The sequence below is a fragment of the Homalodisca vitripennis genome, chromosome 7 (genome assembly GCF_021130785.1).
Source record: "Homalodisca vitripennis isolate AUS2020 chromosome 7, UT_GWSS_2.1, whole genome shotgun sequence".
Classification (NCBI taxonomy): Eukaryota; Metazoa; Arthropoda; class Insecta; order Hemiptera; family Cicadellidae; genus Homalodisca; species Homalodisca vitripennis.
In genome coordinates, this window is record NC_060213.1 from 146,390,443 (window position 1) to 146,414,678 (window position 24,236).

Genomic DNA, 24,236 nt, shown 5'->3' on the forward strand with positions numbered 1-24,236 from the left:
TAACTACAAAAAAAAATTAGAGTTGGTAAAATGTAAAAAAATTTAAAGTAATTACGCGTTATGAGTCAAAATTGGAAGATAAATTCCGCGTGAGAAGGGTTAAAGTTTTACTGAAAGATATCATGCATGCATTGTGTTGATATGCACAAGACATGGCATTGTCCCTACAGATTATTACTGTGTTGCATTTTTTACCAATAACTTTTGCTAGAAACGTCATAGAGATGTTTTCTTAGTGTAATTGTGTTTCTTTTTAATTTACCTTTAAAGGACATGACACAAGATAGGGGTTGCAATTTGAAAATTTTAAGTTGCCCCCTTCTATCCCCCTTTGAAAAGGGAGGGGAGGAAATTGTTGTATCCTCCAAAGAAGTATTTTAATAAGTTTAGTGAAGATTGTACATCGATATCTCAATCAGTTTGGAACATATCTACGTGTATCAGGACCTAATTTACACCCTGTATATATACACAATGTAAAAAATCATATTCATTCAGTAGTTTTTCAAGCCTGGTTTGAAAATGCCCAAATGACTTTAATTGCATATAACTCCCCTCATGTGGAGATCAAGTTTTTCATGTCTTAAGAAAATGGCTTTGATCATAAAACATTATTTTATCAAATCAAAATCCGACGGCACCTCAAGTAAGAGACCAAAGTTGTATACTCATACACACCTGTCAAACAGCCTTAAATGCCTAATTTGACATTTCTTATTAAGGTTGAGTAACCGTAGTAGTGTGTACTGTTTTAGGTCCATCATACACTTATAAATGAAAATCAATTCCAAACCAAAGAATCACTCTAAAGGATTTCTATTGGCTCTAGAAATTATGCATTTTTTGGAAGTTTGAAAATAACACAATGTGCAATCGTTTGTGTAACACATACCCAATGGTTATTGAAAGCATTATGTTCCCTTCATTAGTACAGAAATGAACACCCAGTTTAAATTTAAGTGACACTTGTAGTAAAAATAAAGAACTCATTCTTGCTGGTTATTTACTCTGGTTTGGCATGTCCAACCATTTATCCTATTACATATTTACCAACTGACAACATCATTCTTACTTTAGGGTATTGCACGATTTCAGCACCTAGTGTCAGGTGAGTAAACATAATATCACATTTCTTTGCACATAAGAAACTCTGACTAATCGTTGTTCGAGGTGACTTCCTTTAATCCTCTGGCACCTTCCACTGTGTCGCGATGCCCTGCTTGTACATCTCCTCTAGCGTTTGTCTCACGATGTTCTTCGCCTCCAACTCCTGGTACTTCTCGTACAACAGCAGCGCTGCCCGGGCGTCCTCAATCGAGTCGTGTGTTTCCGACTGGATCTTTTTATCTGTAACAAAATGAACGATGAACACTGATTATTCATTATTTATCCTTTAATAATGGGCTACTTATTTCCGTTTCACTCCTCGATTTTAAGAAGTCAATTCACTGTGTACAAGAATAGTCCCTATGAAAACGGATCCCACAAAAACAGCACTATCCTCATTACTGTAACATCTATTAATATAATGATCTATTTTTTATTGCTAACGAAATAAAACAATACAAAAAAAACAGAATTCACAGCTTTATGATCATGAGGGGATCTCTGGGAACGAAAGAGCTGATGCCCTGGCCAACTTGGGCTCAGCGTCTAACATAATTGAACCTCAAACGTTCTGTGGTATTTCTAGGTGTGGATCTATGGGGCTGTCTTGAAGTGGGTTCACACTGAACACAAGAGATGGTGGAGGCTGCATCCTGGTCTGAGAATGAGCACAATGGGCCTACAGTCGCCTTCCCCCAGGATGGCATCCACCTTCTCTCAAGTAGATCGGTGTCTTCTCGAGTTATGGGTCTGATTATGGGAAATGGTCACCTGAGGAAGCATCTTCGCAAAGTCTGCATTCTCTGGGAGGATCTGCTCTGTAGAATTTTGACGAGCAGGAGGAGACTGCTGAGCACCTGCTCTTTGACTCTCCTACAAAAGCAAGAGGGCGCTACACCATCTTTGGTAGTCTGGACAAGGATGGCGAATTTTCTCAGGAATATATTATCAGTTGTTTTCGGAGGCTTGTAGATCTGCTGAAACTGTAAACTGGTTGGCTTTGTGGTACACTTCCGGAGTGCGCAAAAGGATCTTGAAGTTTAAGTGCATCGTAGGCCACCCAATAGAAGAAGAAGAAATAAAACAACCAGTTAAAAATCCATGGAATTAATCTAAATCAAGAACTTGTAAAGTTGAGTGATTTGAAAATGCAGTGGACGAAAAACGAAAGAAAATCAATGGTTTGTTCAGTTGTTTTTAGGCTTGTACTTTAATGTTGATGGAGAACACAGAAGTAAAAGGAGGACAATTAATTAAGTGCTATGGAAGCAATCATTCACTTAACATAATATACACAAATTAACATCTACCAATTCAATATTTATGGGCAGTATTGCAGAAAGTTATTCATCCAAAAAAGGTTTACTTCTGAATGGTTTATGCCTGTTCTATGGCACCTGAACTGGTTACAATGGAAACTGTGTCATTAATGCCTCGAACACCCTATAGATGTCTTGTAACAGAGAATCTTCAGCGTAAATGTCGAGATACTTTGATTTAGGAAAGAGGTTACCCAATCAATTGTAAAAAGACAACAAATTAATAAATAATGGATGTAGTTCAAAAGGAAGGTTGACTGTTGAAATCAATCAAAAATTTTAAAAAGTTACAAACTAAACTTTCTATTTAATGTCATTATGTAATTATAAACTATAATTAAACAATCTACACCAATAGTATATAAATTTAGTGTGGGAACAATGTTGAATTAGTGTTGTATGACCCTTAAAAAGACAGGAAAACTCACCTAGAAAGTGCCAGGAAAGAAACCGGAGGGACACCATCCTCTGGTGTGGTAGATGGAACAGATGGACAGTATCCTTCACTTGCTCAGGTGGCACTACCAGATTGATGACCCTGCCAGCATTCAACATCTAACATTATATTCCATCCAAACATGCAGTCTCTTACATGTTTTTATGATCATCATAATTTTCAAACAGAAATACCTAAACAAAATTCTCTATGATCATTTATACAAATATATAAACAAGGGTAATTTTTAATAATTTTTATTGGGTTGTTATTCAGTGTCTATTTTGAACGGCACCTGAAATCATTGCGCAGCCCGTGCCCTACAAAGGTGACCCCAATGTCGACAAGGTAGCGCAGCTTGAGGTAGGTGGATTTGAGAGTAGTGAGGTGCTTAGAGCTATAATTGGCATCCAGATCGCCCGGCTTGATACCACTGAACTTGGTCAAATAGTCCACCACCTGCTCTTGCGTAGAGATGTAGTCGTCGATGAATGGCACTCCTTTCTGCGCTCCTTGACTGTAACAAAACACCGATCAAACAATATCGCACCATTTCTGTACGTCATAATAACTGAAGATCAGCAACAAATGTTGTATACGATTCTTGACAAGGTGAATGATAGTTAAATCCAAAGACTAACTGAACTTAGACTATCTTATAAAATTTGGATTATTCAGTCACAACACAAAATAGTTGGAAAGGCCATTTGAGAACACTTCAAATAATAACTATGTATTTTATTTACAGTTTCTTGAGAGATCAAATTACTAACAAGCAAAATCCTTAAAAAAAATTAAGAACCACCTGGAATGGTATCAGAGGATTTGGCTTTCTTAACACTTTAAGTGTGGATCCTGTAGTTTTATGGAACAACAAAACGCCCAAAAAATGCAAGACACTTTAACTCCAAACCCACACTAAAGCAAGAAGTATGAGTAAGAAGGATGTATTTCCTTAAATGGTAAGAATCCCACATCAACCGATATTCCAAATAAACCAAATGTTTAAAGTATATGAGTCTGCAAATGATCTCAATTGGATACTGAAGGACCTACCCGCGTATACAGGAGATCCGTGCCACGGACTTGTGGGAGGGTTTGATGGTTGCCATCTTGCCATCGCTGCGTAGCTCCGATTCTTCCTGGTTGAGGGTCACAAATTCTGCATCCATGGCAACCAGATCTCCTGGACAGTTGGAATAAAAATTATGCTAAGAGAAATAAGAGGAATATAAACTAAACAAGAACCAACAGCTGTAATGTTACACTCAATAAAGAATACAATTCTGACAAAAGTTCTGAGTTTTGCACAGCTGCATAGTTTTCTACACAAAAAATTCATAATTACTAGAATTGGTAAAAAAATACATAAGATGTTCATAAACGTCTAATAAATTTGTTTCCTATAGAATGTCTCTACTTAGTATGAGTATTATACAAAATTTTCTGTCACGGATAACATTTTTTTTTTGTGATTTGTTTTTATTATTACCCATCTCGTGAAAGGTAACTATAATCTTACAATAAATATATTCTTATCTACAACTGATAATGTGTGCTAATCTAGGCAGAAAAAGAAAGAACTGGCTAAAAGACTATCGAAACCATAAAAGACCTACCAAAACAGTAGCCACAAACAGCGGCTTGGTAGTCAATGAACAAACAACTCAATAAACCTACACTATATTGATGATGAATATTTTAACTTTACTGTCCATAATGTAGACAGTATATACTCATCCAGGCCTTATTATTACATTACTCCACAAACTGCTTTCTATCAGTTTGAAAAATGTATGTTAGATAGATATTATTGGTCTACAGTTTTACCTGGGCCAGGGGTCTCATCCAGGCTAAGAGGAGTGTAGGTAATACCGCGGCCAGACGTGGCCAGACATGTCTCTGCGGCCAAGATATCCACAGGCAGGTCCAGAGTAGGTGTCGGCAACACGTGAGAGCTGCTCTGGTGGTTCATCCAGTACAGCACGCAGGGTACCTTCCAGTCCAGCGAGAACCACACAGCCTCCTGACTGGCGACTGGGCTGATGCTGCACAAGAAATATTGTATCAACTATCTGGGTGTTACAGAAGGTTTAATGCCAACCATCAACCTCTTTTTTTTATCAACAAAAAATGTAAATATGAAATAACTTATAAATATATTACGTAGTATATAATTTTTCTCGCCAAGAAATTAAAAATGTTGTCTTCAAAGATTGTATGTACATATGAATATATAACTAGCATACGATATGTATTTGGTTCCATGTTTGAAGGTTATTTTTGACGATGGAAGGATTGTGAATCACATTTTTTGGGCCTAATTTTTTCAAGTTTGGAGAATTTCTTTTTCTTATCTGTTTCAGAAACTTTTTTACATCTATTTTGGATGCTTTCGAGAATGTTTTGAATTCTGTACCGATCAGTGTTTTTAATTCAGTTTTTTTACACTCAATACTATTTTGGAGGAGGCATCTTTCACGATGATGATATGCAATTCTTTCTTTAAGTAATGATTTAGAAGCAGAAGACAACATTTTACTGGCTTTCCTACTATGAAAAGGAATTTTTAGAGTTAACCCTATAGGCATAAGGTTTTCAACCTAACATTTACGCAGAAAAGATAAATGATTAATGTGTTTAGTTAACTTAAGATGCAAGCTCTCAAGGTCTTCGATTTGTTTACTGGTTCCGGGTCCGTACCGAGAATCAATTCTAGGTCAGTTGTAGGTGGTTAGTAGACGAATGAAGACGTATTGTGACTTGTATTCCGTAGTTAAGTTTTAATGATTAGTGTTTGGTATAGTTTTTTTACTAAGTGCATGTTTATAGAGTTAGTGAAGTTGACAAACAACATGTAGGTTGTGATTCCTGACTTAGGCGTGCCACAACGCTTTGGTAAGATTTGTTTATTTTAACCCAGTTTGTAATTATGTATTAGGTTAGTTCTTTACCTGAAGAAGAGATCAGATTGCAGATCTCGAAACGTAGTGTTACTGATTTTTTGTTTCACTGAACGATGGCAAATGTCCGGAAAAATCCTGTTTCCTTCATGTATTTGGTCTTCCAATCATATGTTAGTTTAGTTATTTGAACGCATATGTGATAGATACGGCCAAATACAATATAATTGAATTGTAAAAAGTAAGGGCTCTGAGGTATATATATATATATATATATATATATATATATACATACAAAATAAAATAACCATTAGCATTTAGCACTTATTCCTACACTGGTGGCATAAAAGTGCTCCACGCCAGGTCTCAGCATCTCAACGCCGCCTGCACCTACACCATCCACTGTAATGAGCAGTCCTTCAACACCTGATCACTCCTCGCTTAGCCCAACACTTTCAGTGGAAAACCAGTTACTGAGGGATAAAATATCTGATCTAAACAGACGAATAACGGTTTTACAGGACCACTCAATTGAATTGGATACTCGTCTTCTCCAGTACACTGACCAAATGTTTGTCACCAACAACTCCAGTTCCACACATACGGCCGTGCCGCATGCCACCATGACTGTGGACTGTACCACACAGTGTGAACCTCCGATATCTCTTGGCTATCCAGACGATACTGTCGTAACAGTAGACGCTTGCGTGCAGTATGAGTTTTTGGCAATCCTGGCTGTGAACAGTGTTGTGTGAATCACGATCTCACTCACAGCCTCAAGACAACAGTTGAGGTTTTAGAGGCAAAGCAAAGATTGAAAGCATTAAATTTAAACTGAACCTGTGTAAACGCGAGGAACTCACTAATGAAGATGGCTGGATAAAAGTACAAACTAAAACCTTGAAGTGCCAGCTAAATCTAAAAATAAGTATGATGGACATGATTTTATAAATAAGAAAATTAGTATGAAGACGTCAAACAAAAACATAATGCACAGCAAAAAACCATACAAAAGCAAGACATTGGCTTCAATACTGTGGTAATTCGCTACATCGCCGAACTGTTGGGAGACATGGTTAATTCCAAGGTGATGGGTGTCTGCAAACCTGGAGCGAGATTCTGCGACATCAACGACTAGAGCCCAACTCCACCTGTGGCCGGTGCCCACTGCGAGGTACTGATAAGCCAGTACCAACGATCTGGCTGCAGGTGCCAACTTCAGTCAAACCTCTAGTGTAGTCAGATATTGAATTTTGATTTTGATGACTTTGCTTCGCTTATTTATCAAAGAAAAAATTAAAACTATGAAACAAGATATCTTAAAATGCAATTATTCAAGCAACAATTATGCTGGAGGTTATATGGACGCTATTGAAGCATTGAATTCATTACAAACAAATGCTCAAGTTCTTTAGAAGTTAAAACTTACAAAAAATTATAGTCAAGAAAACAATGTTCAGTCTACTATAAAGTACCTCTCTAGGTCTGGAATTACCTCAGATCAACTAGAGAGAGAGAGTTATCTGTAATCCATGTGTCAGGTACCAAAGAGAAAGGTTCAACTTGTGCCATATGCGAATCAATTCTTCATTCCCATGGTTATAAAACTGGTTTCTTCTCTTCTCCTCATTTGGTTGCTGTTAGGTAGAGAATACGAATCAACACAACTCCCCTAACAGAAGCAGTTTTTGCACAATATTTTTGGAAAGTGTATAACAAGTTACAAGTAGAGAAGGAACACGCAAATGAGATGCCCTCATATTTCAAGTTTTTAACTGTTATGGCACTCAATGTTTTTTCAGCAGAAAAAGTTGATGTAGCAATCATTGAAGTCGGAATCGGTGGAGAACTGGACTGCACAAATATATTCAAAAAACCTGCTTTAGTGGGTATCACCTCCCTTGGATTAGACCACACGAGTAACTACCAGACCCGCCAACACTAGCCTGGTCATCTCTACTCTGCCATATCGCCACAACCTACCCGGAGATGACGGCACTAATCAAGTAATCACCCTCGTGAACGCTTACATCCCGGAGTTGGCCGTGAGACATGACACTCGATTCCTGGATTTTAACAAGTTAGATCGAAAGATATTCACGAGGCACAGCATGCATCTGCCCCAGCGAGGCAAGAGAAAACTAGCTGGTTTGATAGAGCGGAGTCTTGCCAAGATGCACAAGCTCACCTTGAGGCCTTCTCCTAATGTACCACCTCCATCCTCCGGTGAACCGCCGTCATCGACTTTGCAGTCTCCAAGCGTCGCCACCGCGGAGCTGCAATGTCTGCCGATGCTGTCACCAGAGCCGTTGCCTCACAGTGGTCCCCTGTGTGCCACCCAGTCCAGCTACACCCTGGACATTACCCCACAACAGCTACGCGGAGGCAGTGCGATCTCCACCTCCATACGAACGCTCTACAGTTGTTGTTCATGAAAAATCAAACTTGTTTCTTTAAGGACCCCACTTGGATACAGTGGATAAAATTGACATACAAAACCCAATCAAAACTAACAACACTCAACAACAAACTGAAGTAAGACTGCTTCATCAAAATTTTCAATTTGCAGCCAACATGGATCAAATCCAGATTATGTGCGAGGATCTGAAAACTTATCTCCTTGTAGTAAACGAAAGCGGTTTCAACATGAAGAATATTGCACTGTGCAAAATTATAAATCGACTTCCGCGTTTTGTCAAAATCACTCTAAAGGAGGAGTTGGCATTTCCCTTAAACAAAATTTCTTGTTTACCCCCTTTTTTTCTAAATTCTAAAAATGATTGACATACCTGACTAACCAACGTCAGGAATTTGTCGTGATGGGGTATTTCAACACTGACACGTTGGACAACGCTCACCATTCCACAGTTCGATTTACTTAGGTCATTTGACCTGGAGTTACTAGTTAAAACTCAGAAGAGAGTCACGGCTAAAACTCAATCTGCTATCGACAATCATCACCAACCACTTAAGTGTTGCGGTGTCTGTAGTGAATACAGCTCTCAGACCACTATGGCCAAGAAGCCATCATTAGTGGGGTACAACTCAAAAGGGATCCCAAAATTAAGCAAACAGTAAGAGACTTAAGTCCTGAAAACATCGCTCACCTCAACACTTCCCTTTCTAAAGAAAGATGGGTTAAAAAAAAATTAATTTTAACCCATAGACCAGCAGTTTAGATTGTTAACTCTAAATTTCTATATTAACATTTGCTGCCCTACAAAAATTATCAATGTTTGCAAAAAAAATTCCAAAAACAACTGGATCACAGCAGATATTTTAGTTTCTTGAGAGAAACTAAAATCTTTTTCTAAAATTTAATAAAACACCTCAAATGAACAATTTAAAATTATTGTCAAGAATTATAAAAAACATACAGAAAAGTGATCCAAGCTGAAAAAACATACAATGTTTAAAAATTTTTCAACTCTTCTAAATACGTTTCAAAAATAACTTGGGGCATCATTAATAATAAAACATAAGCTCACAAAACAATCAAAATTTAAATTGGGTCTAGGCTTGTGGAAGATGAAATGGAGATTTCCAATCAGTTTAATGACTTTTTTGCCGATGACACAACTCTCTTTTTCAATGCAATGTATAGTAAAGTTTTGGAACAACGGGCTTTTGTTGACATGAACAACTGTGTCCAATACTTCCACAGCCTCAACCTGTGGCGAGTGCCTCTATAGATTTGAAATTGACACGCGTAATCTATCAGTAGCCACGAACACGATAGCCAGCTGCGGCGACCTCTAGGTCATTACTTAAACAATAGGAACCTCCTACTATCCGGAATTCTTTTGGACAGGTTCTGGTAGGATGATTCCTGCTAGGTTAGCAGGCTGAGAGCGGAGATTGTGTCGGAGTCGTGCGGTTATCGGGTAGAGTGGACTGGGTAGAAGTGTACGTACGTTGTCTAGGCTTACTAAATTGTTAGGGAACTTTTCGGAACCGTACCTAAATTATTAGTTTATCTTTCGTCATCAAAGCTGGTTAGGTTTGGATAGGAGAAATCTAGTGGCTGATCCACGGTTAATTATTAGTCCTCTGGAAAGGTGCCCTCTTCCGGTCACGACGACACAAGGTCGCAAACCTAACAACAAACCCTTCAAAAACTAACATTTTGAATTTTGTCTTGCACACTGCAGGCAACCAGTGTGGGCCCACCACCTTGTTGGCTGACTCCACACTGGAAGAAGTCAGCTCTTCAAAATTCCTTGAAATGCATCTTGATCGAGGGCTGACTTGGAATGAGGACATTGACCATGTTTGCACCAAAATCTGCTCAGGCATTTTTGTTTTGAGATCTTTAGCCAAATACTTTCAGAGTGAGGTGATGATTATGGTTGTACTAAGGCTTGATTTACCCCCCTCTGGCCTACGGAGTGGTCCTTTGAAGAGCTTGCGCAAACACTCAGTTTCAAAGAGCATTCAGACTCCAAAAAAAAGCAATTCCAGTAATTGCCAAAATCAAATTTAGAGAGTCGTGCAGGGAAGCTTTCAAGAAATTGCAGCTGTTGACTCTGCCGTGCCTCTTCATTTTGGAAACAAGTTTGTTTTGTATGAGTAAATGTGTCTTAACCAGAGGCTAAGACATAGACATGTATGAGACCCATGGCAGAGCAAACCACCGAATTGGGAGACACAGAACGGTGGTTTATGAATGCCTACCTCGCAAACTTTCCTCAAAAGACTGCTCAATTCAATTAAAGATGTTCCAACGCCTAAGGTGTTAAAGACCCGCGTCAAACGCTTCTTGGTGTCTCAAGCATTCTTTAATGTGGGTGAGTTTTTGGCATTCGACTGGGAGACCGCCCAATTAGAAGACTGACTCTGCTGTACTAAGTTGGTTGCATTGGCGGTGAATGAAAGAGGCGTGATTGTAAAATTGTATGTATGAATGTGTATTGTGTGTATGAATGCCTGGAATTTTAGAAACCCCGTATTGACGTTTGCCATACATTATACAATTGTTGCTGCAATAAAAAAGATTTTGATTTTCAGTTCACAAACACTATATATATATAACAATTAAAATTATATAATAAAAAAAAAGTAAGAAGAAAATAAATATCTTATTACTATTATGGCAGCTGTTTTAAAAACCTACTTTTATCTTTAATATTATGTGAATTATTTTCTATTGACATCATCAACTACACCACCAAATAAAATATAAAACTCAGGCGATGATACATTTAATATTGTAATCTTTGACCAAGACTTCTTTCTTATATTAAAGTTCAAAATGTATTCTTGGAATGTGGTACAATAATATTTTTATCAACATTCACACTACAGACAATCCAAACCTCAAACTATTGCAATGTATTGAGGAGAAAACACTTGAAGTTTTAACCAACTGATATTAACACAAATACGGTGAATGTTTTATGGACATAAAACTTCATTTTAAGCCATAATAAATTTTAATTTTCCATAGTAACTTTCTAAAACAATTATTTTTTATAATGTATATATTATCAGTTAAATGCTAGGAGCGGTAACTCAATGAAGTCACTACAGACTTAATTGTGCTCTTACAGTTTACACTGTAAGTGATGTTTCTGACACAACACTTACCTGAAGTCATTGAAGATGTACCACTGGGAAACGGTAGTTCCCGAGGTCCGTTGATGGTAACCAGGTCCTACGTTCATGATCCCCACTAGGTTTCTGCGTTCCTCGTGGACGTAACAGACGACTGCGCACAAGTCGTACACTTCTGTCTGCAGGTAAGTCTCCTGTAATCAATTTTGTTCTCAATAAACATTATATCCAGATACAGATGAGGTGCAGTATATGTATATGAAATAATATATGTATAAATTTAGTATTTTGCATGACCCCTCTTGTTGTAAAAGAAATAAAAAGAAAATATACATAACTTGGCACAACATAGATTGATGTCAAAGTGGATTTCAAATTTGTACATTGGGTGAGGTGGACAAGAATTAACCCTATTACTGGTAAAGCAACATGTGTGTAGCAACATGTGTGTATTGCTTCGGGCCACTCACTATTTTAGCTGTTTAAAGAACTAATGTTTATCTTCAGTAAGTCTATGTTTCTCTGTTTGTAAAAGTTGTTTTCATCAAGTTATAGTCATTACATTTTGTTTGATAGTTCCTAAAGTGTCTTTAGCCAAGGACTACTCAATTTTTCCATTTATTTGTACGATTATGAATAGCAAAATATTGGTAAGTACTGTGCTACGGTCCCCACGTTTCTGTGCCATTCTGCTACGTTCCAGGTCCCCGTTTGTTGTCCCAATTTTCTCACAATCGGTATTCAAAGTGTGCTGCCCCTCATTGGTTATGCGACTTGCTTCGTGTTGGCTAACTCATATTATTCCAAGTTGATATTTAAATAACGATCAAACTTCAATGTCTGTGGTGTTGTTGAAAGTGTAGTTTGTATTAATGAAAGTAGGCTACACGTTATATATATCACTAGCACTGGGTCTATATTATCTCAGGTTTTTTAAGTAGGTTGAATAATGGTTCAAACTTAATATTACTCTATTGAAAGTTCTGATCAATATGATTGTTTATATCATAATAAAGTTCACAAAATATTCACTGTTCTTATCAATCACTTTGAATCAAATAAGTTTTGAAAGTAATATTCTTTAATTTAAAGCTTATTATCTTACTTACCACATTTCTTTGTAGATGGGATACTCAATGAAAGACAAAGCAAATGACTTTGACGTCAATTTATTTTATATTATACTGTCTAATTCTACTCACTTTGCTTTGATTTTTGTTCACTAACACAACATCCCATCCCTAATTACAACTTCAATGCACTATTGTACAGTTTCAAATTTCATCACTACTGTACTAGGAGGATCTATACGAGTAGACGTCCTTACTGCTTCAAGTCCAGACAGAGAAGAAGGATTCTCCGTATAAAACTACGCATACCGGTTCACACAATGTTCATCCCCTCTCCCGTTCAAATCAGCGTCTTCACGATTGAATATAATTTGATTCTTTTCTAATAATTGTCGAAATTTATCACGTTCACTATAATTGATCAATTTAAGTCTTTCTATTTTCTTTTATTATTTTTCTAAAGCTTTTTTATTTAAATTTTTAGCAACATGTGCTTTCTGACGTCATCAATACGTAAGTCATTTTATCCCACAATTGGCTTTTCTGCGTAATTTTATTTAGTACTTTTGTAAAACACGAATTTTGGTTATGTATAACTCATTTTAATTAATTAAATTTCTTCCCGTATAAAGTTTAATATATTTCTCCGTTATTAATTAAATAAATCTCAATTCCGACAACATGTGATTCACTGACGTCACAGTCTGCCAATTCCCCGCGAATATTCAAATGACGTAATTTGACCTGTCACAACTGACTGGTACTTCCGTGAGTTGTTATCTAAAGATTAGTGTTTATCTTATACTTTATGCATTGTGGTCATTTGCATATATTAATATTTTATTAAAAATATTTTCTACCCTTAATGGGGGACTGAAGTTTTAATTTTTATTTAAATTTACAAACATGTTTTCAATCTACACAAATTATTGATTGTGTTAGAACTGTAATCTATTTTCGTAACAAAAACAACGGTGTATTACAATACAAAATTTTAGATAATCAAGTTGGTGTACTATTGGTAATGCTGTTTCTAAAAAGGTTTGCATAGTGCTATAAACAGCTAAACATTTTGAACTTCTAGCATGGTACCAGACATAGGGTTAAAAAATTGTCTAAAACACTATGCAGTATTTACTGTCATACAATGTGAGCGAGTGTATCTTAAAACTCTTAGACTCTTCAGAGCCTTTTGACTTGCAAAGCCTCACTTGTCTACTATTTGAGAATGAGAGGTTATGGTGTATTTAGTATGTCTTGTAACCCATTGATCCAACCATGTAAATCTTACACTTTATATTATATGTCAAAGCAGAAGATTTCAAGAAATCCATTAGTAGCATTTCATCAACAGAAGAAACCACACTCATACTTAACAGCTACTGCAACAATACAAGATATTACACATCCTGGCTAGTCAATAATAGCTGGTAATGATCTGTATGAAGCATTTATTTTATTGTGTGATGATATACTACCAATACTCCTATTTACAGTATGTATTTACTGTGATCAGTGCAACTTTATATTGTTTTTCAGTTTCAAATGTATATTGTGAAATGTGAACCAGCAACCAGATTCTCAACTTACTACAATGATATGCATACTGCATGTGTTAACCTTTTAAGGAGTAATCACGTCATATGATGTGGCTACAGTAAATGAGTATGGACTTTTACATATTACACGTAAATAGAGTACAAACTTTTTTATAGTTAGTTGTTGGAAATATGTCTAATAGAGTTTGCTTTAAGCCAAAAACACATTGTAAATAGGTAGTAATAAAAATTGTAATTTTTAAAGGTTTTTTTTATTTTTTACAACTTTCAAACACTTTATAAGATGACATTAGACATTTTTTTGTGTGGTACTCAGCAAAACATGAACTTTGCTTGGGTCTTATTTTAGTGTTGTTGCAGACAAAACATTGGCACTGAATCTTCCTCTTCTGCTCTTTACTGAACGGCAAAGGCGTAGGAAAATGCCGCTCAACAAGGCGCGTTGGATTCTTGTCCCCTACTAGTGGATGTTGAATTTTTTTTGTCCTTGGTACAGAATGGTCTCCAATAGTTGCCTTATGAGATTCAGTCTAAAATCACTGAAAGACTGCTTTTTATTGGCAACATATGCTATTTTATGCATGTAATGTGCATTGAGCACAGTGACGTCCACCAAGTGAAAAAATAACTTGCGGTAACCATTTAGTAGTTTTCTTTGAACTATCGTTGAAGGATATTATCATATCTGCCTTGTTGACTGCCCCCATATTTTTATTGTAGTCACAAACAGATGCTGGTTGTTTGTGATTTTTCCAAACTTTTCTGTTGGTACCATTTCGTGTTTATGAATGATTGAAAGCATAGTCACTTGTCTTTTGTCACACCACTTTTTAGCAAGCAACTTATTGGTATGACATACCAACACCTCTCCCTTTTTCATTTTTTCAGGAAAGCAAGGCATACTTGGCGGTCACTTCTTACAGTTCCGCAACTACCAGTAGAATTATCAAACAGCCAATTATACAGCTGAGGGCTGGAATACCAGTTATCCAAGTAAATAACATGGTTCAACCCAATATATGGTTGCATCAGTAACTGGATTACTTGTGCAGATATACCTAAGTCCGCAGCAACTGTATCATCTACACTCGTGCCCTTTTCGGTATACACTTCAAAATCTAACACAATGCCACTGCTACAATCACAAAGCACAAAAAGTTTGATCCCAAACGTTTCCTTTTTTTTGGAAAGTACTGTTTCCAACCCAGTCTTCCTTTCCAGACAACCCAACTTTCATCAATTACGAAGTTTTGTTTCGGTTTGAAAAATGTCATGTACCTCCGCCTCAGTGTTTCAATAAGTGTACGTATTTTGTACAATTTGTTTCGACCAATTGCAAGAGAATTGTCGTCAAAGTGTATCATACAAAGTAGCAACAAAAACCTGTCTTGACTAAAAGTAGTTGAATAGATTTTTTATTCAAGTAGAGAATCAGTACTCCAGCACTGTTTTAAAGTGTTCCTATTATTATGTGGCATTAGCATAATGACAGCCAAGAAACAGTACATTTCATCTGGGTTGGTTTCAACCCAGCGTTTTAGTTTTGAAAAACTACTGATATTATTTTCCAAATTAGCCTGGGCATATTTATTTGTTTCTGCAGCTATATGGGAAATTATATCCCAATCAAAAAGCTGATAAAAAATATTACTTTATGTCAATGTCTCAAGAGGTTTGCCATCTACCTCCAAATGAAGACCGGAGTTAGCCTCATCAAATTCAAAATTTTTTGGCTCAAAATTACTGTTGTGGTGCCATTGACATATGTTACACAAAGGATCATTTTCTGTACTCACTGCATTATGAGGTAATCCCACATTTTCTGGAAGGTCTGGTTCTGGAGTTTGTATTACTGAAACGTCTGAATTCAAAAGTTCACTGTTTGTTGCATTGGAATCAATTTCGATGTCCATCAAATCAAAACTGTTAGCTTCATTTTCCTCATTGTCAAAAATGTCTGCATCAGAATCGTACACTATATCTTCACCAATCAAACCCTCCATTTCCCTTCTAATGTCTTCACTTCGTAACAAACAGTCCCGATCACGCTCAATTTTCACACGAATTCAACACAAAAATATGTTTATAGGGTACACCAATCACATCTGTGCACTAAAATGAACAGTCAATCACTAGGTGATGGTCACATAAAAGGCGTGTTTTACAATGTGCAAGAAAGAAAAGGCGGGAACTCCCACAATGATGTTGACGTATATTTAGATTCAGCATAAAGTAGATTCCCACGAGATCTGGTGGAAACAGATTAAACTACTGTGGTGTGGTGTTGCCGCAAGCCGCTAGATTGAGCACACAACAGTTTACAACTATAGCATATTAACAGTGTATAATTCATTATAGAGTATTATTTTGTTAACGATGTTAACATAACAATGTTGCACACACAATGTTGTTATTTTAAAATATAAAATCCAAATACGTCATATGACGTGGTTATTCCACTGTCGATAAATGCGTGATCACGTCATACAACGTGATTACTATTTAAATGAATTTTTTCATACTCACTAAAAAGTTTGCTTTTGAGTGGGGAGATTTGTGCATTGGGGCTTAAAGAAACAGTTATTCCTGCTCATAAATATCAGTGAGGAGCTACAAATTAATTGATCACTTTCTATTTGAGCTTTCTTCTACCTGTGATTTTTTTATAATTTTCCTTGTTGTCTCAAACCCGTGGTAATTAATGATAAGAGAATTTTAAGTTTAACATACACAGTTGTTTGCTGCTAAATTCATAAGGTAAGAATTATTAAAACATTATTCAATTCTTATGTGTGCATTGGCAGACAGTGAATTCTTATTCAAAAACAATACCATCAAATAGACCAAATTCTTTGACATCCACTCCTCAAATATTATTTGAATAGCGATATTAACTCTTTCCAGCTGAAAATAAGCAAAAGATTGAGTGTTTTTTAGGCTCAAGATAAAAAACACTTGAGTTTTATAAACACGAATTTCTGACACAAATTAGTGTACAATTATAATGTTTGTTAATACATTTGCTACAAATAATTTTTTTTATGATTTTATGCTAAAAAATGGCAAGCCAATATATCCAACTAGTGTTGCCACAAAGTGAATTTCGCTTAAACATAATCATTCAATTCATGTTTTCATTTGCATTTTCATCACCTGTGCCTGAAAAAATATGAGTTTAAACAGTTTTACATAATTGTACGGTTTTGCACTTATTTTGTAGATATACCCATCCATCCACAAAGTAGCAAAATATCAGAGAGAGACAAAGCAGATGAGTGGAATGAGTAAGATTGTAACAGTAGACCTTGTCTGAGGGTACGGTGTCATCAGGTCTGTCCAGCTTGGTGATGTTGACCTGCCCGTTGGCCCGCAGGTCGACCTGTATGTGCTGTGGCAGCCAGGAGTGGGAGTAGTATAGATGACTGGGGCTAGAGGAGTTGCCACCTCCACCTGCAACGCCACAGTTACAGGCATTATTCTCTGATATCTGGATAATCTTTTAGGGAAAAATGTTTAACCCTCCGATGGTTTATTGCCGATGAGTCGGCAACATTTACGTAACCGCGTTGGTTCAATGCTGCTGCATCGTCAACTGTTTATTTTTAATATTTCATATGTCCATCTTTCACTAAACATGCTATATTGGGTATCGTTTAAAGCAGCTGATTTCGCTCTTCATTCAGTGAGTATTCTATACTCCTGACGGTGACCAGACAAAAACATTACAAAACAAAACTTACCAGCTGATCACGGCCGTCTTTGTTTACCTTGCGCTCCCGCGATCACGTCGACTCGTAGTTATTATTGTGTTCATACGGTGATTGAAAATGGATAATTTACGTGCAAGTGAGATTGACAGAGAGTTAAATGATCAACTAATTGATTCTAGTGATAATAAAAGTGTCATTGGAGCTGAAGATGTGCCTTCGGACTTTGATATACTTGATTTTTCGTCTGAAAGTGGAGAGGAGTACACTCCGGATTTTGATGACATGGAAACTTTAGACAGGGAAGATGTGAGTAATGACCTTCCAAGCCCTTTGATGCCTAGACCTGCTACCCCTCAAAACATTCCTGCTTCGACTCCATGGTTCCGAGCATATCCACCTGAGCCAGAATTAGATATAGGCCAAATTTTAGAGTGAGATAATCAGGTTTTAGGCATGGCTTAACTAGGAACAGTTCACCCATTTACTATGCATTGTTATTTTTTACGGCTAATTTTTGGACCACAGAGTTGTAGACCAAACTAATAAGTATGTCAATGAAATTATTAAAACCAAAAGAAACTCTGGCATGATGAAACGATTTAGCAGAATTAAAAAATGGGTTGATGTTTCACTTACTGAAATGAAAAAACTTGTTTCTTTGTTCATAAACATGGGATTGAATGGTGATAGTACTAAGCCTAGAAGGGCTTTTTGGGATACCAGGCGTTCTCAACACAATTCCTTCTTTTCCCAAACAATGAATGTTAACAGATTTGAATTAATTTTATCTAATTTTCACCTGACATCTATAGAAGGAGTTCGCAAAGGCGAACCGGACTATGATCCTTGGATCAAAGTAAGATTTTTCTTGGATCATTTCAACAGCATTTAAAAAAAACTATTTCATCCTTGGAAAAATATTTGTATTGACGAAAGTCTTATAGGTATAAAGAACAGATGCCCATTTATTATGTACATGCCAAATAAGAAACATAAGCAATATGGCATAAAAAAATTTGAGTGTTGCGACAGCCTAACAAATTACGTACATCATATTGAGCTTTATAGTGGAAGAGATTATTTGGGAACTGAGGATGATCAGCCTTTTACGGAAAGAGTTATATTTGAGGTCATGGAAAAGAGCACATTGTTAGACAAAGGTCATCATTTATTTACTGATAACTTTTACACTAAAACACCACTAGCTAAAAAACTCATGGACAGAAATACCTACCTGACAGGTACTACAAATATCAGATTGAAATATTTACCAGAAACAGTGAAAAAAGCCAAGTTACCTGCTAGGGAAAGCTTGTATTTCAGACAAGGAGATGTGTTAGTTGTTACCTTTAGACAAACAGCAACCCGGAAACCTGTCATTCTCATTTGTACGAAAACCAACATTAGGCAGGTTATCCACAAATATAATCAGTATATGGGTGGTGTGGATGCAAGTGACCAGGCAGTGTATCATAACTCCTGCAACCGTCACACACAAAAATACTGGAAAAATCTTTTTCAACATCATTGACATTGCACTCTACAATGCCTATGTGCTTTACAAACCAAACACGGAAAAGCCCATGCAACACAGAGATTTCATAATTAGTGTAGTGGAATCTTTGGCAGCAGTCGAAGATCCTTTGCATGTTCCTGGTCCTGCTGGAGATGGAAGCCATAAACTGGACAAATTGCCAGGCAAGTCAAGAGTGGACTTGTGTGGTTTTCAAACCAATAAAAAAAGGGGGCAGGTCCAGGTTCTGGTATCCAGGGTGTAATTGTGGTGTCCAAAGGGAGTGCTACCACCTACTACAACACTTCTGGAGACCCAAGAAGGGAGGTAGAAAAAGAGCAGCACCTGAAAGTGAGAGTTCATAAGAGTGAACGGTTTTTCACAACGTGTATATATTTAATTCTTTGTACATATCTTTTTTGTTTTTGTAAATAAGTTTATAAAAGTTGATATTTTCTTATTCAGTAGTAAATTGGTTTTAAAATGGCTATTTCAGAAATAGTATAAAGTGTATATTTTTTATTTTGTGCGAGTGAACACTAAAAAATGTTTTTTACATTTCTTCTTCTTCTTTTCTGAAATAAACAACACAAAATATGTGGTAAGTAGTTTTTATCATATTTTATAATACTGTATTATTTCCTGAACAAAATTATATATAATACTGCTCACATAAATTAAAAAATATATCATTTGGAAATTTTTTAATTTAAGTCTGCAGAAGCCACAAAATAGGCTGAACCACCAGGTATATTACAATGAACCATTGGAAGGTTAATAAATAAAGAATTTGATTTTAATATTGTCTATTATAAAACGGTATAAAAACAACAAACAACATGGCTGACTGCCAACATTCTCAGTAAAAGTGCTCTCAAGAAACAGTAAAATAGTGATGGTTTTAGGTTCAATCAACAAATAACCTCTAATCAGCACCTTACCTGGAGTACCGTGAGTCCATACACTAAAAAACTTATCACTTACAACACAAGATAAGTGAAATACTTAACTTATTAAAACACTTGCCACAAGCTGACCTAATTTTTTGAAGTAAGCACATTTCATTTTAACAATCCAGATTGTGACAGTAATATTTTCAAATGAACAGAACTCCCATTACCATCTAGGATATCTGAGAAAGTAAAGAGACAAATTTTAATATATTTTATAAAGTAATTAACACTATTAAAAATCACCAAATCTGGTGTGACGTCATAACCAACTCAATGCTGCTAGATACGTCAACTTCCAACACTACACCAGTAGACCAATAGGAGACAGACAGACAGCTGGAGCAAGTGTGTCAAGCAGGCGAGAGCAGTAACCTCACCTGCTGACTGTGTGTCTGCTGATAACTGACCTCAGACATCTGCTCGCTATTCATTGCATGGCCACCGATGAAACTGTTTGCTTTACTATAACTTGAACTTCTCTTTCAAAAATAATTCATTTTTGTTACTCATATCTTTCTTACTACTGTACACAAAAATGCCCACAAAATATCCATGCGGTAACTGTGGCATTGGAGTTAGATTGTCAGGTATAAAATGTACAAGTTCTTGCAAAAATTGGTACCATGCAGGATGTCAAAATGTCATAGAAAAGAACCTGAAAAAATGGACTCCCCAGGAAATTGGGAAATGGAAATGCATAAATTGCAGAGCAGAAAATCAGCCTCACCTATCCGAACAAGTATTACCTGAATCACTCTCTTTAAATAGCTCTGATACCATCAAAGAACTAAAAATTAACTTAATTGAAAATAATTTTCTAGAAAATTCGAACAGTCAAGAGGATAAACTAGAAATGGCTGCAAAAATAGGATCAGCATTAGTAGAAGAAAATGAACTCTTAAAAGAAGAAACACTCAAGCTAAAGACCAAACTGAGCATCATGGAGGAAAGATTTGAAGAAGTAGAAAATGAAGAAAAGAAATACATAGACAAAATAGAAAACCTTTTACAGCTAAATGCAGACATTGAAGCTCAACTCACTAAAGAGAAAAAACTTCGCCAAGAAGCGCAATTTATCTATGAGGAACATGACCTAAAACTAAGTCAACTTATTGATGGCTATGTAAAAAGAATAGCGGAGCTTGAAAAAACTATGTCAACACTGCAAAAGAAAACTGAAAATCAAGAAACTAAGTCTGCCACTTTTCAAGATTCTATGACGCAAACTTCCCCTCCTACCGAAATAATTAAAGATAGTCCCTCATCCCTCCTACTCGAAATGTCAGGTATCAAAACAAAACTTGATCGGAGAGAGATAGCTATTAATAACCTAGCTATTAATACTTTAAATTCAGGAGACAGCCAAACCTGCAATGAAAAACTGTTTAACACCTTGACAGAATGTAACTCACACCTGACTTCAGGAGCCAGCCAAACCTGCAAACAAAAACTGGAGAACCCTTTGATAGACTGTAACCCACACTTGACTTCAGGAGCCAGCCAAACCTGCCAACAAAAACTGAAGAACCCCTTGACAGACTGTAACCCACACTTGACTTCAGGAGCCAGCCAAACCTGCCATCAAAAACTGAAGAATGTTTTAACAGAATGTAACCCACACTTGACTTCAGGAATCAGCCAAACCTGCCAAGAAAAACTGAAAAACACTTTGACTGAATGCAGCCCACACCTGACCTCAGGAATTGACCAAACCTGCAAACAAAAACTGCCAGGACGGACAAGGACATGGAGAGCCAAGTCTTCGGTACAAAATAACAATTTAAATACTCAAGCAAGAGCATATGCTCTCCAAGCAACCGAAGGCAAGAAAGCAAATATGTTTAGTGTCTCCCTTCAAGTGGCAAAAGCTGGCAGTAAATCAAATACTTTGGGACTTCAAAAACCTGCCAACTTGGACGTAAAAATGAAGCTAAGTAACTCCCCACCACTAAACTCAAAATTAAAGAAAAGTGATGAAGATTATGAGGAATTCTTCCTAAAATACATTACATTCTACATGAAGCACATGAAGAAACACTATGGCTATACTGGAGCTTGTGATGACCTATCAGTCCAACCATAAGTCTCAGTCCGTTTCAACTGAAAATCAGTCACAGATGCCCCCATCCCCTACAGGTGCTTTGCAAGACCAAAACACAGTCCATTTTTTAGAATGAAGACAAGTAAAAGAAAGCAAATTCAAAAATTGAATAAAAGTCAAACCAGAAGCACTTCTCATAAAAACAACAACTACAGTATGTCAGTACTTCACCAAAACATCGATGGTCTTCGTAACAAAATCGAAAGACTAACTCACCACCTTGAGGTCCTTACACCTAGTGTTGTCATACTTACCGTACATGGTCTAAAAGAAGAAGAGCTCAGAAACATAAAGCTACAAAACTATACTTTATTATCTGCCTTCTGTAGGAAAACCCATGCTAAAGGAGGTGTAGCAATTTACATCAAAAGTGCCCTAGAAGTCACGACAGAACACATAGACACAACATCTTTTTGTGAAGAGTTAATTTGCAAGATAGAACTGTGTCGTTTAACTGTAAACAACCTGCAGTTATACATATTAGGCACATGCAGGTCTCCAAGTGGACAGCTTGAAGATTTTCAAAATATTATGTCAAGACTTTTAGCGGACACCAAAGCATACAGTAAATTTCTCATCATAATGGGTGACGTAAATGTTGATATGCTTAAGGAAACCTCTCATAACAAACTAATTAATGACATGCTATTAAGTTTCAATACCACAAGACTACCCCTGCAAGCTACTAGGATTACCAGCTCCACACAGTCCTCTATTGATTGGGTGTGCACAAATAGCTTGGAACTTGTTGTACAAGTGGAAGTACTACAAACTGGACTCTCTGACCACAGAGCTCAGCTGTGTACCCTAAACATCCCTACAAAAGAAAAACCAACAGTTTCTGTTACAAGACGCAGGTTCAATGATGACAATATGGCAGTGCTAAAATCTCTCTTACAAGGGCAAAACTGGGACAATATCAGGAATGCACACCACCTACAAGATGCTTATGATACTTTTTCTAAGACCCTGAATGTTATCTTGGATATGGCATGTCCTAAAAAGAAAATTAGATCTCGAAAAAAAGCCAAGCCAAAATACTATTTAAATGACGAAGCACTAAGCCTTAAAAGGGACTTTTTGGAGGCTCAGCACAAATTTGAACTAACAAGCTCTGTAACAGACAAAACCAACATGACAATCAAGAAAAAAGCATACGATTTTAAACTGAGAGACATGAAGAGGCAACACATAGTGACTTACATCAACCAAGCTCATGACAAGTCCAAAGCAACATGGAAGGTTATAAATGACGAAAAGACAGGGAAGAATGACAATAACTCAAAATTAGAACTACTTGTTGATAACAAAAAACTTGAAGACCCTCAGAAAATTGCAGACTTCCTGAATGAATACTTCACTAATATAGCAGACAACACTTTAAGAAAACAAACCAAAAACCATACAAGACCAGTATTATCTACATTAGTACCTGTTACAAACAGTAAACTTGAAGTATTTCATCCCACATCGGTAGAAGAGGTGCAAAATGTAATAAAATCCCTGAAATCGACTCATTCAGCTGGTCTGGATGAAATATCTTCAAAGATTTTGAAGTTTTGTTGTGAGGAGCTATCTGAACCTCTGTCATACTTAATTAACAGATCTTTTCAACAAGGAATTTTTCCCCAACAGCTGAACAAATCCAAAGTTTATCCAAAACATAAGGGTGGAAATAAACTGGAAGTCAATAATTACAGACCAATATCAGTAATTTCAACAATTTCCAAACTGTTCGAGAAGATAGCCCTCAAAAGATTATTGGATCACTGCAACGAAAATGAGTTGATGACACCTGACCAACATGGCTTTAGGAAACATAAGTCCACAACAACGGCTTAATAAGTCTGCTTGAGGAGACTGTTGACCACATAGAAGCTGGCAGAATAGCAGCACGTATTATGCTAGATTATAGCAAGGCATTTGATTGCCTCCGCCATGACCTTATCCTCACCAAGTTACAATCCCTTGGTATTGTGGCAAAAGCAGCAGAATGGGTTCAGAACTATCTG

The 24,236-nt window shown here is 36.6% G+C and overlaps 1 protein-coding gene across 1 annotated transcript in view; it reads right to left on the bottom strand.

Moving 5' to 3' along the window:
• Positions 1-986: 986 nt before the first annotated feature.
• LOC124366474 (PAN2-PAN3 deadenylation complex catalytic subunit PAN2-like) overlaps positions 987-24,236 on the bottom strand; it is a 30,909-nt gene continuing 7,659 nt past the window's right edge. The window contains exons 2-8 of the mRNA XM_046823057.1: positions 17,252-17,397; positions 11,352-11,512; positions 4,693-4,910; positions 3,919-4,048; positions 3,158-3,379; positions 2,855-2,964; positions 987-1,347 (exon numbers count right to left, since the gene is read on the bottom strand). Coding sequence (XP_046679013.1) covers positions 1,181-1,347; positions 2,855-2,964; positions 3,158-3,379; positions 3,919-4,048; positions 4,693-4,910; positions 11,352-11,512; positions 17,252-17,397 — 1,154 coding nt within the window. The 3' untranslated portion in view covers positions 987-1,180. The remainder of the gene's footprint in view (positions 1,348-2,854; positions 2,965-3,157; positions 3,380-3,918; positions 4,049-4,692; positions 4,911-11,351; positions 11,513-17,251; positions 17,398-24,236) is intronic.